The sequence below is a fragment of the Neodiprion virginianus genome, chromosome 2, assembly GCF_021901495.1.
Source record: "Neodiprion virginianus isolate iyNeoVirg1 chromosome 2, iyNeoVirg1.1, whole genome shotgun sequence".
Lineage (NCBI taxonomy): Eukaryota > Metazoa > Arthropoda > Insecta > Hymenoptera > Diprionidae > Neodiprion > Neodiprion virginianus.
This window is the reverse complement of record NC_060878.1, coordinates 24,321,549-24,338,294: the sequence shown is the minus strand read 5'-3', so window position 1 is coordinate 24,338,294 and position 16,746 is coordinate 24,321,549. Positions and strand designations below refer to the sequence as shown.

At 34.9% G+C, this 16,746-nt stretch overlaps 1 protein-coding gene across 3 annotated transcripts in view; it reads left to right on the top strand.

The window, feature by feature from the left end:
• Positions 1-14,751, top strand: part of LOC124297053 (F-actin-uncapping protein LRRC16A) — an 83,025-nt gene extending 68,274 nt beyond the window's left edge. Inside the window, exons 24-25 of one of the 3 annotated variants that reach the window (XM_046747643.1) lie at positions 7,361-7,425; positions 12,401-14,751. In XM_046747643.1, the coding sequence (XP_046603599.1) occupies positions 7,361-7,425; positions 12,401-12,514 (179 nt within the window). In that variant the 3' untranslated portion in view covers positions 12,515-14,751. Of the gene's footprint in view, positions 1-1,634; positions 1,984-7,360; positions 7,426-12,400 lie in introns of those variants that run through there. The other 2 variants (XM_046747645.1, XM_046747644.1) reach the window with 2 other exon arrangements.
• The last annotated feature ends 1,995 nt before the right edge of the window (positions 14,752-16,746 follow it).

Here is a 16,746-nt window from a genome sequence, read left to right as displayed (position 1 = left end):
CTTCAATAAGTACTGGTATGCATATGACATAAACTCGATAGGCTGAGATGATATGAGCCGAACAAAGTGGTGTGAATAGGGTTCCTCACAAAGTAAGAGTAACTCATCGGTATGATAGAAAAACTCGAGTACCCTTGGATTCAAGTACTGAAAAGAATCAGATTATTTTATATAAGATCGCAATGATCAGATAAAGGGTAAATAGAATTTTCTTTATTTTATTTCCTATTTATTGAAACATCGTAACCGTTTTTTTCTGGAATTCACTATAACACACCAAGTATAGGCCATACATACACCGATACTTTTTGATGCACTTTCAGATTCAGTGAAAAAAATATACCATTCTATTTTACAAAAACTAAGTTGCCTTTTATGTGTAGTTGACGGCACTACTTGCAACAAACTTAATACGGCCAAATTCTTTACCCCCTTGAATCCCAAAGACTTTGTATATGTATGGGAGGTGATTTCATTGATTTCGACGTTGACGTGATATATCCAAATATGTAAGTTCACGTATCGCACTACTTAAAAAAGGGCTTAACAGCGCGATTTTGTATTCAATTCTCAACAAAAACACTCCAATTCCATTTGACGCAGAAACAAAGAAATTGCATTCTTTTTGCAAACTTACTATTGCCATTTCGTAGAAAGCATGCCTTTAATTTTTCTTCGTTTCTCAACCTGTTCCTTGATATTGATTTAGGGCGATTGAAAGATTACTCTGTGTACCGAGAGGAAATAGTGACAGTTAGCAAGTTGATCTATTGGCTACGCATGTGCGACCTTTGACGCCTTCTTCTGCAGGCTGGCCACCCCAAGCTTCAGCCGTCAAACGCGGCATGTTGAGGTTATGTAGAGAATGCAACTTTTCTTAGGTCCAGAAAATCACATATAATTTACAAGTAATTGTAATGATTTGACATGGTTTAGTAAACTTCTTTTCTTAACTGAGTGACGACTCAGTGACCATCTAGTGATTACTACACATCATCACAACAACATAACCTCAATTCGCCGCTGACGCGGAAGCAGCTCCCTGTTACCAGCTTTGCCAACCTATCAGACGAATATTTCTTTGAATAGCGCCAAAACAATTCTTCAAATTCCTTATTTAGACAGCTCCATAATAATTCTTCGTATTTCTCATATTCAAGAGTGATGTTTGACGGTATTGAAACTCAATCAGTACAGGAATAGATAATACATTTAATTTTTTCGTTTCATAACATGGACAATTTTCCCAGAAACATATAATGATAATTACCGAACGAGATAAGACGGACAGATTTATATCATACAAACTGAATTATAAGTATAAAGATATTAGGAACTTTTACTTACATAATATGTTTTTATATATAACATTTAAGACCAATAACTTGTCGAATAAGTGCGTTTGAAAATTGCAGACGTTTTCTAATTCGTACATATTTTCTCAAGAACCTCACAATTGGTTGATTTTTAGTCTATTGTTTCGATTTCACAGACCATTTTTAAAGATTTCGCCATCAGTCTTGTGATTTCGTCAAAGGTTTTTAAATTTTCTTCAGATTCCGACTTAAACAATAATATTTCTTAATAAGAGATCAACTTTTCTTTTCTCTTTGAACGGACTCTAATATTTTTAGATCAAAAGAATTTCCTTCAGGGTTGGCAATCTACATGTTACCGCCTATTCAGTCCATACGATAAAAGTGTCTGGAAAGATGACGGTAGTCACCAGACAGCGCCAGCTACGCAGTGGGGCCTGAAATCTTTGAAATGCATGGTTAAAATATGGTATAAATGCTAATTTTTTTCTTCATGACAAAAATAATCTTGCACATCTGCTTATACAATAGAAACTTAAGATTTTTGGTATTGTTGAATGCAATAAGTACTGGTGAAAATGGCGAAATGGTACTGTTTTGAGATATATGTTTAAATACATTCTCAGAAACCTTAAATTATAATTATTCAAGTGATATGAGACAGAAGTACCCCAATAATGCTGGAAATACCAATTAATGGAATTTCGTAAATAATATAAAAATTATAATATTCGTTTGCACTAAATTTCACCACATTGCTCTGTATAAAATCGTTAAATATTGAATAAATAAAAGTACTAAAATTGTGTGAGCTATAAATTCTTGAATGTTGATTGAATATTGATATTAAATATTAATTGTTGTATTTTAAAAATGTGCGTTTTAAAACCGGGACAGGTAAAATTGATAAAATAATCCAAAAGTTGTGCAGTAACGTTTCGGGTATAGAAAGCATAGATATTCGAAAGTATTGAAATTTTTAACTGTAATATACGTATATATTTCATAAATTTTTTGTTCACATGCAAATGAATTATTAAAGTCCTCTCTTTTCACACAAACATGAAATATTATTACCACATAAATAGATAAATAAATATTTCTCAATTGACAAATTTCCAAGTTTTTACTAGATTCGCAGCTTCCTTCTCTTTTAAACTTTCTTTCTACTGCTCAGTGTTAGTCATAATTATTTTTGCAAACCGACGCATTTGACTTTGCAAATATTTTTATTAAACTGTTAAAAAGAAATGGCGAGATGATTGTTTAATCACTAACATTAATGAATATTCCCGTTTTTGCCATATGCCTTTGAACAATGCCGGTCCACTGCATAGCTGGCACCGTTTGGTGGCCGCCGTCAATATCTGGTACAATTTCAACTCAGAGTAACAGGGGGCTGGCGCAGTAGAGTTTGGCAGCTCATGCCCTGTTTTGATTATATTGGCTTCTCTGCCTTGCAAACGCAAATATTCCCGCAACATATTCTCGACGACCGACAGACTTGAACTATCATATAATATGCATGCGCAGTTAGTCTGGTCAGTCTGGTAACTTTTACTATTTCTCTTGGTATAAATCACGAAAGTGATGAGAAATAACATTTTTTTTTAATTACTCATTTCAAAAGCAATATGTAGTTAAGTTTTAGAAATGAAATTTATAATGTTTGAATCAAACATATATTTGAAAACTGCAAATGTTTGACCAGAAACCATTTTTTTTTCTTCGCTGTAGTCACTGATTTTTAAAAAATTTCAAACAATCATTTCACGCGTCTCGAAGCTTTTTTCTGACGAACAGCTTGCTTTACGAAAAAATCGCCAAAACGTGAAATGTTTGACTTCACATCAAGTTTTTGGTAGCAAATATTTCGAACATACACCATTAACGCAAAATTCGAGGTTCCCATAATATTCCATCTTCGATTTTGAAAACTTTTCACGTTTTCATAGATTAGATGAAAATTTGAAACCCTGATCCACAATGAAACGAAATTTTTTCGACTTATTATCAATTTCTTATTCAAGACCTTCTGAATTAGAATTGATTATGACTTACCGAATTTCCACGTATTTTCCAGTTATTTTTTTTATAATGGGTATAATTGTAATCGGTGGCACTAAATTTGAAGAACATTGAAAAGTAACAAAATTATTCCAAAGTTATGTTAATTAAATTTATTCATTTGTTATTTTTTTTACCCAATGCAACGCCATGAATGAAAGTGATAGTCAAAACCGACGAAAATCAAAATAACCGACACATTTAGAAATTCGGTATGCATTAGTCTCTGTAATTTCAGAAGGTCCGCATTAAAAAAATTTTAAACACATCAAGAACAATTTATCTCACCCTAGACTGGGGCTCTCTCTGAAATGCTCTGAAATGTTTGAAATTATCTTGGAAAAAATTGACCTCAAAATCATCTTTGAGTGACGTCTGAAGTTCGAAATTTTGTACCCTTTTGACTTGATCGAGAATTACACGTATAGAGTTTTACTCGTCAAAGTATGCATGTAGTTTTTTGCTTATTTTACCTCATTATTTTTTTTTTCAAGCTTTACCTGTGTTGTTTCCAACACTTACTGTATAACTCCGTTTATTCATCTTTACTGATTAATTTCGCAATTAATAGATGTAACGTATGGTGAAAGAGAAATTTCTCATTTTTTTTTTGCTGCCGACGATGTTACTTTTTGATCTAACGCTTTTTGGCACTTACAAGGACACCGTGCGAAGTGTCCTCCGATTTTGATTAAATATTTCAGAGTTCTGAAGTAGTTCAAAACATTCCACATATGTTTTTTTTTTACGCGGAAATTGATTTGTATGGGGTGAAATTTATTGAAAAATTTGTTTCTTTTGATTTTTCAGTTATAGTTCATGAACGGTACACGTTAGACAAAAGGGTTTAGTATGCAGGAAAATCATTAAATTGTTCGCGTACTATACTTATATATCGTTCTATATTATACATATAAAGATATCGCCGCCTCCGCCGCCGCTGCCGTGTCAAGAATCTCAAACTTAGTCGAAGTTACCCGAACTTGCCCGAATCTATCCGGAAATACCCGAACCTAACCTACACACTACACATACCGAACTTAACCAAACCTATTCCGAACTGACCCGAACTTGCCCGAACCGCTATGGTGGTTGGTCCGCGAAGCGCGGAGAGGGACGAAGCCCCCCTAGTATGTTTATATATAGAAGTAAATATTTTTCTTGCAAGTCTAGATTTTTCGTAAGAGATTTTCTTTATTTTGCCGATAAAAAAAAAATTGCAAGGGGTAAAATTGTTCCGAAAAATCTGAAAAAATTTTCATAAATTCCGGGTGACATATAAAATTGTTTCAGCAGCCATCCATAGTAAAATACCTTTCGCTTCCAATTTTTTTAACGTTTTTTTCGAAAAAAGCTTGAAAACAATAAGAAGAATAAGTCGGCCCACTCCGGCTCCTAGCTTAAAAATTTTGATTTTTGATGCAGAATTTTTCAGAACAAAAAATTTTTAATTCTGGTCGATCTGTTACGTCCTCCAGACCTTAGATTCTTTTCCCACATTTCTACTGCTACCTTATACCCCGTATCCTCTTCTTATTACTTCGTTGTCTCTGTTCCCATAACGCGTCTGTAGAATGCTCCCCCTCCCCCTGCCCCTGCACTGCAGCTAGCGAGTACTTCACACTCCTTCTCCCCATAGACTCGCTCTCAAGTCCTCATTCATTTTGACAACACCAAAAAGAACTCTCTCCCTTATTCCTCCCTTACGTTTCGTTGCACTCCCCATGTCTTTAAGAATAAGTCAATGGTCCACACAAACATTCATCTCCTCAACGTAACTTCCTCCCATTTCCTCTGATTCTTCGTACGTGCGTGTAGTCGACGGGTTACGAACCTGAAATAGGCCGTAATAACATCACGGCTGGGTGTGGATGCGGTCATCGATAGCCGCTCATCGTGACCACCCTCAACCACTCCGTAACAGATCTATAAAATCGTTTCTAAAAATTGTAGAAAATTCAAATTGAGTCGAAAAGAAAACAAAAGCAGAGTACTTTTCAAAGTGAGAACAATCATAGAAAAAATCGCACGTCAAATCTGAGAGGTCAAGGGTAAAACCCAGGTCGAATTGGCGTGGAATGCCCCACATATATTTTGTAAATAAATAAATAATTATTTTTCTTGAAAATAGAAACAAAAGAAAAAAAATACGTTGAATCTCAAAACTCTTTCATTTCACAAAACCATAACTTTTACAGTTCCATTGAGTGTCGTTATCTACGGAATACGTGCGCTCATTCCACATTATTCTGTTCCTACATTTAGTTGGAAATACAAACATTGTTCTCAAGTATCAAATTGATTTTTGCAATTCATATTAATTTATAGAAAAGAAATAATTGAAAAACTTCGAAAATTTTAATGTATTTTACATTCAAAATTTCAATCGCCTCCTGGCACGTATTAGTATTAACCGAAAAATTTTATGATCGCAGGAGATTAATTTTCTGTAATATAAACATATTTTTTGGATGCAATCGAAAAAATTCCAAAACAATTAAAATAACGGAGGCCTAGTATGTATTTAATTTTGCTCTATTTGGTTAGTACTATAAAAAAATATCGGCACCCTGATACCCCCCTATGTTGACCAAGGTTACCACAACATTATCGAAAACTTTTGTCATTATTCAGAGTTTACATTTTTTGACTAACAGAAGTTTTTATCGATCCGAAACATTGGTAGATATGCATTTTAAAATTTACTTTTGAAGGACATATGTAACGTTTAAATTACTGTATGTTTTCAAGTTTCTTCATCGCAAATATATAATACATATACGCGAAAAAACAAATAATTTTGCAGTCAACACTTCATTTTCATCCCACCCTCTCCAAAAATTATGCTCAAACAATAAAATACTTGTCCTTTTTGAAAGAGCTCTTTCCCATCTTAGGATTTTTATTTACAAATATTCAACTGGAATGCGATTCTCCATAGGGATATGAAATATCTAGGTAAATATCATAAAATGCATTACACATTTATGCAGCAACCCTAGCTAAAAACTTGATCGTAGCTTCCAGCCCTGAATTGTCACATACCGGTAAAACCGAAAACTACAACATGGCAGCTTCTCCATACTCTAGATACCTACAAAGTCAACACTCGAAACAAATGAAAACACGCCCAGATATGTTTTAAAATACTAATTTTTTGAATAAATAATCAGCAATTTTTTAAAATATGCATAGTTCTCATATTAGAAGTAAAGTACGCAAAATGTGCAATGATTTTGCCATAGAAACTTCTTACCTTGCACCATTTATGAGCTATAATCGAAAAACCAAATTACTGCATCTTTTTGAAACTGAATTTTACCCCTGAGAAATGGGACCAGCAAAAAAAAAAAAAGAAAAGTAAACCTACATGCGTTGTGTGTCTAATATTTTAATCCACGGATCCTGCAAAGTTTTATTAAAATGCGAAGGGGACACCTCGCGTGATTTCCGTGTAAGTCTACAATTGTATTCACATCATAACTCACAATTGTAATAACTCATACATTGAAACATCCGAAATATTCTAAAAATTTACCAAGAATATGCAAAAAGTCAATGGTTGGGTCAACCCATGTACCTCAAAATTATTATTCAATTACGCATAATGTTTATTTTCTTTATATTCCTCACTGATATGCAACACAGTAGATTCTTCCAACATACCTACTATAGATTGAAAAATCGTTCAAGATTTTAAACGCTTGCACGCATCTTGCTAATACATTGAAATGACTAGCATTTCAGTTTGTAAAATGATAAGAAAAATTTCTTTTTAATTACGCAATTGATAGTAAAATCTGGTTATTACAATTGATTTTTTAAACGTGAATATGAATATATGTATAGTTCGTTTTACTCTAATATTACAAATTGAATACATCCATATTTTTTGTAATTTTTATGATATAATTTCGCATATTTGCATGATAAACTTCGCATATTCATTAGTTTTTTTTTTGTAAATATGCTTTTAGAACATTTAGTGCCTGCTGCATGGCGATCAGTGCTTCGACGTTCAGTTGACCAACAAGATGTTCAGGTATTTTTCGTTTCAGTTTATTTATATTAACATTAATTTTCATGTATATTACACAGCTGAATGTTTGCTGAAACTAATTTAGTGTACACATGGAGATAATAATTCTGAAACACCTAATTTGGACAAGTTGGTTACGTTGGCCGATCAGTCGCTACGGGCTGAACACTGACCTCTATACTAATTGGTTGACTGACTAGCGTCCTTGACCTGAATCGATTAGAAGCACATGAAATCGACACCAGCGCTTCAATAGCCTCAATGAAACTAATGAATCACGTGGTTCACTGTGTATGTCATTGGTTAAAGTGACAGAACCATGTGATTAAATCAGTTTCTGATAGGCTATCACTCACATAACAAGTATTGCAGCGCTTGTGTCGATTTTCGGGACTTCTAATCAGCACAAGCCGAATAATCAGTGGGGCCGAATCTGCATTGCCAATGTAACCGACTTGTCTAAAAAATTAACCGTTTCAGAATCACTATCCCACGTGTACAGTTTACGTTTTAACATGTCTAAATTTTCAACCTGTTCGTATAATCGCTATGAGTATCGGGGTCATGTATTGCTGCTATTTCTGATAACTTTTTTTTTCGAAAATTCTCAAGAATTACGTTTTTAGACTGTTCTGAAAAGATTAAAAGAATGATGTATTATTTCGAGAAAACTGCGAATTATTGTAATAACAGTAACAATAATCACCAACACCCACCATGCCCGATAGTGCAGTTATGTCTCTGTGAGCCGTTAGGATTGTGCGGGGCAAGGAAGGGGATGGATTAATAATTTCTATTATGTGGTTGCTCACAAGAGACACAGAAATCTATAAAAAAAACCTTGTGCAGGTCAAGAAGACTAAAGACCAGGAGACTGAATTCGGGTGGTGGGGGTAGGCGTGTGTATGGCACGGTCTTACATACAGGTCTTGCACGAACTGAAATTTGAGTGGTGGGGGTAGCCGCGTTATTGTCCAAATTTTTTTTTGCCACTATTGGCCACTACGTAGCGCTGTCAGTTATTCATAGACAAATGAGTGACATTGCACGTAAGGTTATCTGTGTATGAGTATCAAAAAGTTTGGTTAGGGTTCCGCCAAATAATAATAGTAAGCTTATGAAATAACTCGTAGCGCCGCTCTTGTGGCCATAAGTTGTACTTTTCTTTCGGACGTGAACTGACCACCCCCCACCACGTTCGCTGCAAGACCTGTATGTAAGACCGTGGTGTATGGCATCCGCGTGGCAGCGCTGCTAACAGTAGAATACTCACGGACATATAGTATGGTCTATGCAATCCCAACCTGAAGGCCTTCGAAAAGTGTCTGCTAGATTTAGACAGAGGGAACGAGGTGTAGGTCAATTGCTTTCTCTCTCTATCATATGGCTACGCTTCTGAATAGAAAGAGACGGAAATTGACTGCCACCAGTGGCTATTTCTTTCTACCAGCTGGCAGTATTCTATTGGCCTAAGCGTAGTCCATACTATATGTTGATGAGAATACTGGCACAATGTAATACTGCGCAATCAAATCAAAATAATTCGATTCTCTCTCCCTACCTTAAAACAGATGAATGTAGAGATGCGCACTATCGGATTGCGCAAGTATTCTACGCTTAGCAGCGCCGCCAAGCGGCTGCCATATATTAGCCTACCTCAAACTACGGGCTTGGATAGGAGTTTGGTCTCCTGATCTGTAGCCTTCTTAGCACAGGTGTAGCCAATCCAAGTTCCAACCTCAGCTTGTCGATTTGGCGCCTGAACGATGTGACTCATCTTTCAGTTCTTGCGAGCTGGAGCTCAGATCCTCATCTGCACACTGGGGATTTTAACTCGAGTCCTCCCGATCCACAGTCGCGGACGCTACGTGATACGCTACTACGGTCGATCAGATAACGTCTGTGGAAGTAGAAAATTTCTATAGAACTTCTGGAGCGAACTCATATTCTTCCGAAACTTCGTTCTCGATTGAAAATTAGTCCAGGAGTTAGTGGCACCGAGTCGCAAAACAATTGATTGAATCTGAAAACATGCACGCAGCTTAACCCATTAACGCCCGAAATGACACTTTTCATATAGTCATGTTTGACCGATTGCCAACAACGTTAGGGCAATGGGATTTTAATAAAAATTGGTACCCGACTATTTTCAAGGGTGCCCTTTCAGAATATCGAGGTTAGCAGCCATGAAAATTAGATTTTCCATGGAAAATTTACAATAAAAAAAAAAAAACAGCGATATTTCGGTGTAGTTATTTTGAAAAACTATTTATATCGAACCTTCATAATACTCAAATCAGACTCTTTTCTGCAAAAATCGTGGAATTTTTATCTGTACTTTAAAAACCTATTGGTTAAGAATTTTTTTTTTTTTATCAATTGTTTTCAAAATAGCGGCTCGAAAAGGGTGAAATTTTACGTAAAAATCAAATAATGTTTTCTTGCTTGATTTCTCGAGCTAATTGTTATATCTTGGGTTCAACTTTGGATATAACCTTGATTCAGTGTTTGAATCTCGAAAATTCTGGAAATTTTGAAAATTAAAAATGGCGGATTCAAGACGGCGGATGAAATCATTTAAAAAACGTTATTTGGCGCAAAAACTATGATCCCAGAGTTTTTGCGGTCGCTGATTACGAATCTGAGGTCAGTTTTGAAAAACTACAAAATGGCGGATTCAATATGGCGGACAAAAAATCAAAATTACACGATCCTGCGCAAAAAATCGCTCTCAGGAGTTTCTGGGGTTCCCTGATTATGAATCTCAGGTCAGTTTTCACAAAATACACAATGGCGGATCCAATATGGCGACCAAAAAATCAAAATTACATGATTCTGCCCACAAATTTTATCTCAGGGGTTTTAGGGGTCTCTAATTACAAATATGAGTTCAGGTATAGGAAACTCATAAGAATTGATCAAATATGGCGGACAAAAATAGACATTATATAATTCTGCACAAAAACTTGCTCCTTAGGGTTTGGGGATCTCTGATTCTAATTACGAATATGAAGTCAATTTTCAGAAATTTTAAATTGTGGATACATTATTATTGTTATTGACATATATATGGATGTGAATTTTTTTTTCACTTATTTGCACTTTACATAATATATTCGGTAGATAATCACATATTTTTGTCACATATTTTTGGGCAGAATCATGTAATTTTGATTTTTGTCCGCCATATTGAATCCGCCATTTTGTAGTTTTTCAAAACTGACGTCAGATTCGTAATCAGCGACCCCGAAAACCCTAGGATCAAAGTTTTTGCGCCAAATAACCTTTTTTCAATGATTTCGTCCGCCGTCTTGAATCCGCCATTTTTAATTTTCAAAATTTTCATAATTTTCGAAATTCAAACACTGAATCAAGGTTATATTCAAAGTTGAAGCCAAGATATAACGATTAGCTCGAGAAATCAAGCAAGGAACCACTATTTGATTTTTACGTAAAATTTCACCCTTTTCGAGCCGCTATTTTGCAAACAATTGATAAAAAAAAAATTCTTAACCAATAGGTTTTTAAAGTACACGCGAATGGAATTAGCTGAGTAAGGCCGATAATGAGTGGCGTGAGGCTGGATACAAACAATAACATTACCGTAAGAAATGCGAGAGAGTTAGCAAGTAGGCACAATAGATAGGGAAGACGTGTGGCGGTACGCGGCACGTAACATAGATATTTCTAAAAACTTTCTAGAACTTACTGAACATTGTTAGAACTTTTTTTCGCCAAATTGAGAAACTGACGGAAATCCACCTTCTGAGTAAATCGTAGAAACTTCGCTATCATTACTCGCACTAGTAACAAAAATATAATTTCTTTCGAGTTTTAACTATCCACATATTTTACATTTCAATAACGAATTCAAACGATGAATTTTTGAATTACATAAGACAGAAATCGTTAAAATTTGCTACAAATTGATGAACGAAAGATTACAAGTCACGCAAAAAAGTGTGTTGTCGCCGGACAAGTTTTTTTTTTTTTCCCCCTAAACCCCCATATACTGTGAGTTTCTCCGTATGTGGAACGATGCGTGCACCTTATTCAAGCAATTGGGGCTGATGTTCGGGGGGGCGGGGGGGGGGGGGACATGTTATTTCAGTTTCCACACTTCCCACCTTTCAAGTATTCTAATTGATTTGCAAAGTTTAGTCAACCAATCAGAATGCTGGATTGGTAGGAAATGTGAAAGGTAAAATTACATAATCGACTCTCAGGTTGAGTATCGTAGCTGGTCTGTGGTCTTACATACAGGAACTCGGCTATATTTTTAAGTGGTGGGGATTGTCATAATTAATGCGACCCGAACTATCAGTTCTCCGTTTGGCTACTAGTTTAGTTTGCAGATAACCTTCAAAGCGAGCTCTTCCCATTCTAACTTAATTGGCTTACCTCAAGGTTGCACTGCTCTTAGACTCTTACATTAGTGGCGGGAATGAGCACTACGCTTTGTCACCGGTGGTCACACTATTTGTATCACTCCCCACCCTACGAGTTTCCAGACCTCTATGTAAAACCGTGATCCCGCCAAGTCCACCACAGCTATCCCAAACGTTGTCAAAACAAATGATATTCGACGTCGTCAAGGTAAATAAAATTTGACCTTTGACATCGCTTTGAGATAATTGTACCAGGATACGTTGTTCCATGTTTAGAGAAATTCACAATATAACCCATGATCTGGGGGTGATGGGGCAATTTTTACACTGGATTCAACATGTAGGTATGGTTGGCTGGTCCCTCGGACAACAGACTTTCTTTTGTATGCGTGTATTATTAGTCACAAATGTATTTCGACGGATTAATTGAGAAAAATTCTGATTTGTTATTCCGATTTACTCTCACTGATTTTTTATGAACCAGTTTCAATTGTATTTACTCAACCGAGATGATAACTAAAGGGAAAGATTTCTCAATTCACTATGCGAGTCAAAAACAATAACGTTAAATTTAATTATTCTGATCACAGGACGGGGAAGTGAGGAAAATGGTTGAAGAGAACAGCACCGCCGTCAAGCAGCGTCGGATTTCGCTATTACGTGACTCGGATTTCAACTATGACAACGACATCGTTGACGTTTAGCAACAACTATAGTTTAAGTTAATATAATTAATGAACGAAAATCGAATAGTGGTATTATTTAGATAATGTAGCACACGCGAACATAATTAGTAATTTATTATCTATCTTGATACTAAATAGGATATTGAGAAAATTGCTGAATACAAAATCTAGTAATTATTTCATAGAGTTCTTCTATGCATGACAATTACTGCTCATGTGCCGATTTCGCACATATTTGCTCACATGCAATACCGACCCCAAAATGATATTAATACTAGCTTGAGTTGAAAAAGAAAGAAAAATACTTCAAGGTGGTTGGTTGCCGGAAAATCGATTAAAAAAAAATATCTATTTTATTACAAGACGGTCGTAAATTAAGTATTTATCAAAATATTATATTGTGAGCTACAAATATCTCTTGAAAAATACAAAAATCAAAACTGCTTCACCGTAAATCACCTTAAAATCATTGAAATCCTAGTAGATTCTTTCAATTTCACTCTACGATGGTTCATTTTATGCAGAAGACTATTTTCTATAAAATCATTGAAACAGTTTGTTTTAATCATGTTGGCATCATTAAATAATCAATTTTATTATATATTGCATCGGTATTGATTATGATCAATGTTAAGATATTCCATTCCCAGTACATGATTGCTGTTCATGCGCAACATACCTTTGTAGCACACAAGCTGCCGATGTATACACAAAGTCGCTCTGAGCGCACAACTTAACAAATGACAATATTGAATCGACTATTGGAAAAAAAGAAAATTTCTTCTGTAGAAAATGGTCTTCTGAATAAAACGAGCCATTGTAGAGTAAAATTGAACGAAGCTACTAGATTTTGAACCATTTGGAAGCTATTCGAAATGACGCATACATATCTAAGATTTTTTTAATAATTCCAGTACTTCCTATTTTTTAGTTTTTTACTTAGATGTTCGTGGTTTGCAAATATAATAATTTGGTCGATACTTAATCTACGACCATCTCGTAATAACATTAGTGAATAGTAAAGATTTTTGGCCAATCAACCTTCTTGAAGAAAAATAATTTGTTTCGCATTCATGTCCACTTATCTCGGCAGTATTGATCGTTGTTGGTAGTTGAGAACCATTTGTTTGACAAATTTAATACCATAATAGTTCATGAAATTTGCTGAAACGTAACGTCGTTAACTCTATACAAATACACTTTTTCGAATCGTATTCAGCATTATCTTTATAAACTATTAAACGATTTCACCGATTAAATAGTATTGTATAATATAATACGAAAATCGAATTTACCTATAATTCTTGACTATTATTTTAGTTTCAAGTCGTAATACAGATATTTGTAAATATGTAAATTTTTTTTCAATCCTTTTAATGAACATGGAAATTTACAGATTGAGCAAAGAAAAAAAAAATCAATCCGAAATACAATATATCTGGATGTTTATTATTTATATTGAATTATCTCTAAGTCCATTCCATTTTTAAATTTATTGTGCCATATAGTATATATATACATATAGAAATCGATTATAAACAGACACATTTTTAAATGAACTTTTTTGTTAAACTTTTGGTTTTAAGTAAGACTTTACGATTGGGGGTTTTATGTAATCAAATATGTATATTATACCTACATGTGATTAATGATTATTTAACAAACATCTTGTAAACTGATTTTGTGATTATATTTATTCAAATTTATCTTCCAGCAATACAACTATTAAAAAATCACTCCAGTTAAATCAGCAGACAGAAGGGATAAATTCGACAATAGTTTGAAAACTGATGTTTTTTTTTCATCCTTATATTGTTTTAATGTGAAACATTATGTGTATATAATTTTTAATTTGATTCTACTTTTTTATGATGTGCCAAGTATGCTTTTCGAAAGTAAAGTGTCGTTCCGTCATTATGCTTGAATATTTAGTTTCTTCAACTTCTTATATTTTATCGTTTCCTACGCAAATATCAAAGCTGTTATAAAGATCGTTTTTCCTAGATTCACATGACATTGAAACTGTATTTTTATATTGATTTTGAGAGGGTACACTTAGCAAACGGCGCATCAACCCGCATGAACTTTAGCTCGTGGCATTTTCACACACCATTCGTTTGTGCACGACTGCGACACACGTGAACACACGACGCATTTGTACACCGAAATTTCGATGTTACGACACTTGTGCATATGGCACCATTGCATATGATACTTTTGCACACAACACTTCTATCCATGGTGAAGCGGGAAAATTTTGGAGGTGAAAAATATGAGGAAGATCCTGTATGAAAAAATATATCTAACCCTATCATAGTCACCTGTGTTACTTTTTTTATAAGTGGTTTGGCTGTCAAATATATCTTTCAATCGCAGTGCACGAAAGCCTAACTCTTTTTAACCATGTCACAGTCACCTTTTGCAATTTACTATAAGGGGTACGGAGATTGAATGTTTCGTAGCTACAGTAGATAGTGTATCTATGTATGGAAGTGTGGAAGCCTAACTCTTTTGAACCCTGTCACAGTCACCTTCTCAAATTTTTTGTAGGAGTTATGGGAGTTGGCTGATAGCTACAGCACACCGGACATCAAAACTGGTGTACAGAAATATTGCGTGCAATAGTGCCATCTTTTAAAATTTTTGTGTGCAACGGGGTCATGTGCTAACAGGGTAACAGGCCGTGCACAAACAAATGGCACGTAAAAGTGCCGTCGGTTTAAGTTGCTGTGGGCTAATGTACTGTGTGCAAATAGGCCATTACCTCGATTTCAGTGGGTTTCTATTCAACCAGTTTGCCAGTAAGTTCAAGATTTCGTTCAAAGTTCGTACTACGAAATCTATATTATCACTTTACACATAACCATTTCGTCGTCTGCGAAGAGTTCGAACTTACATTTCTTACCTATATAAACTCACCTTACATCGTAACTCTCTGAAGGTGTACAGAAAGCTTAGAAGAAATTCGTGAAGAAGACGCGACGACAAGACTACGAAGTTAGCTTTTTAAATTCCTTTTCTTTATATTACTCATATGTTTTCATGATAAATTTATACGTCGATTTGAGAAAAATTTTTATTCAGAGTGATTAAAATTAGTGAAATGGAACAACGGAAAAAAAAAGAAAAAGAAAAAAAAGAAGGTAAAAGTAAAAGTTGTAGGAAATTTGTGGATCTAAAAGTTAGATTATTAGCATTTCGTTGTTTAAACAATTATTCGGGGAGATATTGATCAAAAAGTCAATAAATGAATTTTGGCAGTCGTATAAGTTGTTAATAGTTAGTGATACAAAAAAAATTATTCAACAAAAAAGATAGAAAATATCATTATCTACAATAAAGGTCATTATCATTTTGGGCCTAGAGTGCGCGGTTATGGAGATATAGGCCGAAACGGTTTTTCGCAAAATGGCAGCATTTCCGCCCTTAAAATTTGTAAGTATTTTGTGAATTTACATTCAGTACGTCATACTGAACCTATTTATGAAAAAAAATAACTCCTGTAATTCAGCGCAGGAAAAAATTCCCTATTGCCTGTACTACACAGCATTCTAACATATCACGCTTGACAATTTACGGTATAAAAATACGAAGCGGCGGAGCACTTTAGTATTTTTAACGATAGCAAGTATGTATAGATTTTCAAACGCAAACGAAATTCTCCGTGAATTAGTAAGTATATCTCAATCGCGTCGAGTCACGACATGGATGATTTGTTTCTCTTTATTGTTTAGTATCTACATCTACTGTGTAACCCCTTACTTTTCAGGACAGTACATGTACACGTATACGCGGTGTGCAATTTTTATTATCGACGATGAGTGACCGGAAAAAAAACTCAGTGGCGCCGAGTACAAAAAACGTGCCAAGAAAAAATTAGAAAAAGAAGAGGAAGTTGTTAAGAAAAGCCGAAAATTGGACACTTTTTTTTCTAAACCTGAAAAAAGTGCAAATGATTCGGATATTCAAGCTGTCCATCCTTCAACAATCAACGCCTGTGCATCTTCTTCTTCCGATGCAGGTAATGGTAATGTGCCAGAATTGATGGAATTTTCTCTTATTCCGATTCAGCAGCAACAAAAAATGATTGTGGGTCGAGATCCAGCTGAATGGATAATAAATGATTTTACCAGAGACGAAATAGCGGCGAACGGCGTGAAACAAAATTTAGATTCAGATTTTTCGTCCAGCAAGCGCGTATACGGCGACCAGACACGTTATTTATCACAATCTTTGTTCGAACGGCGTTT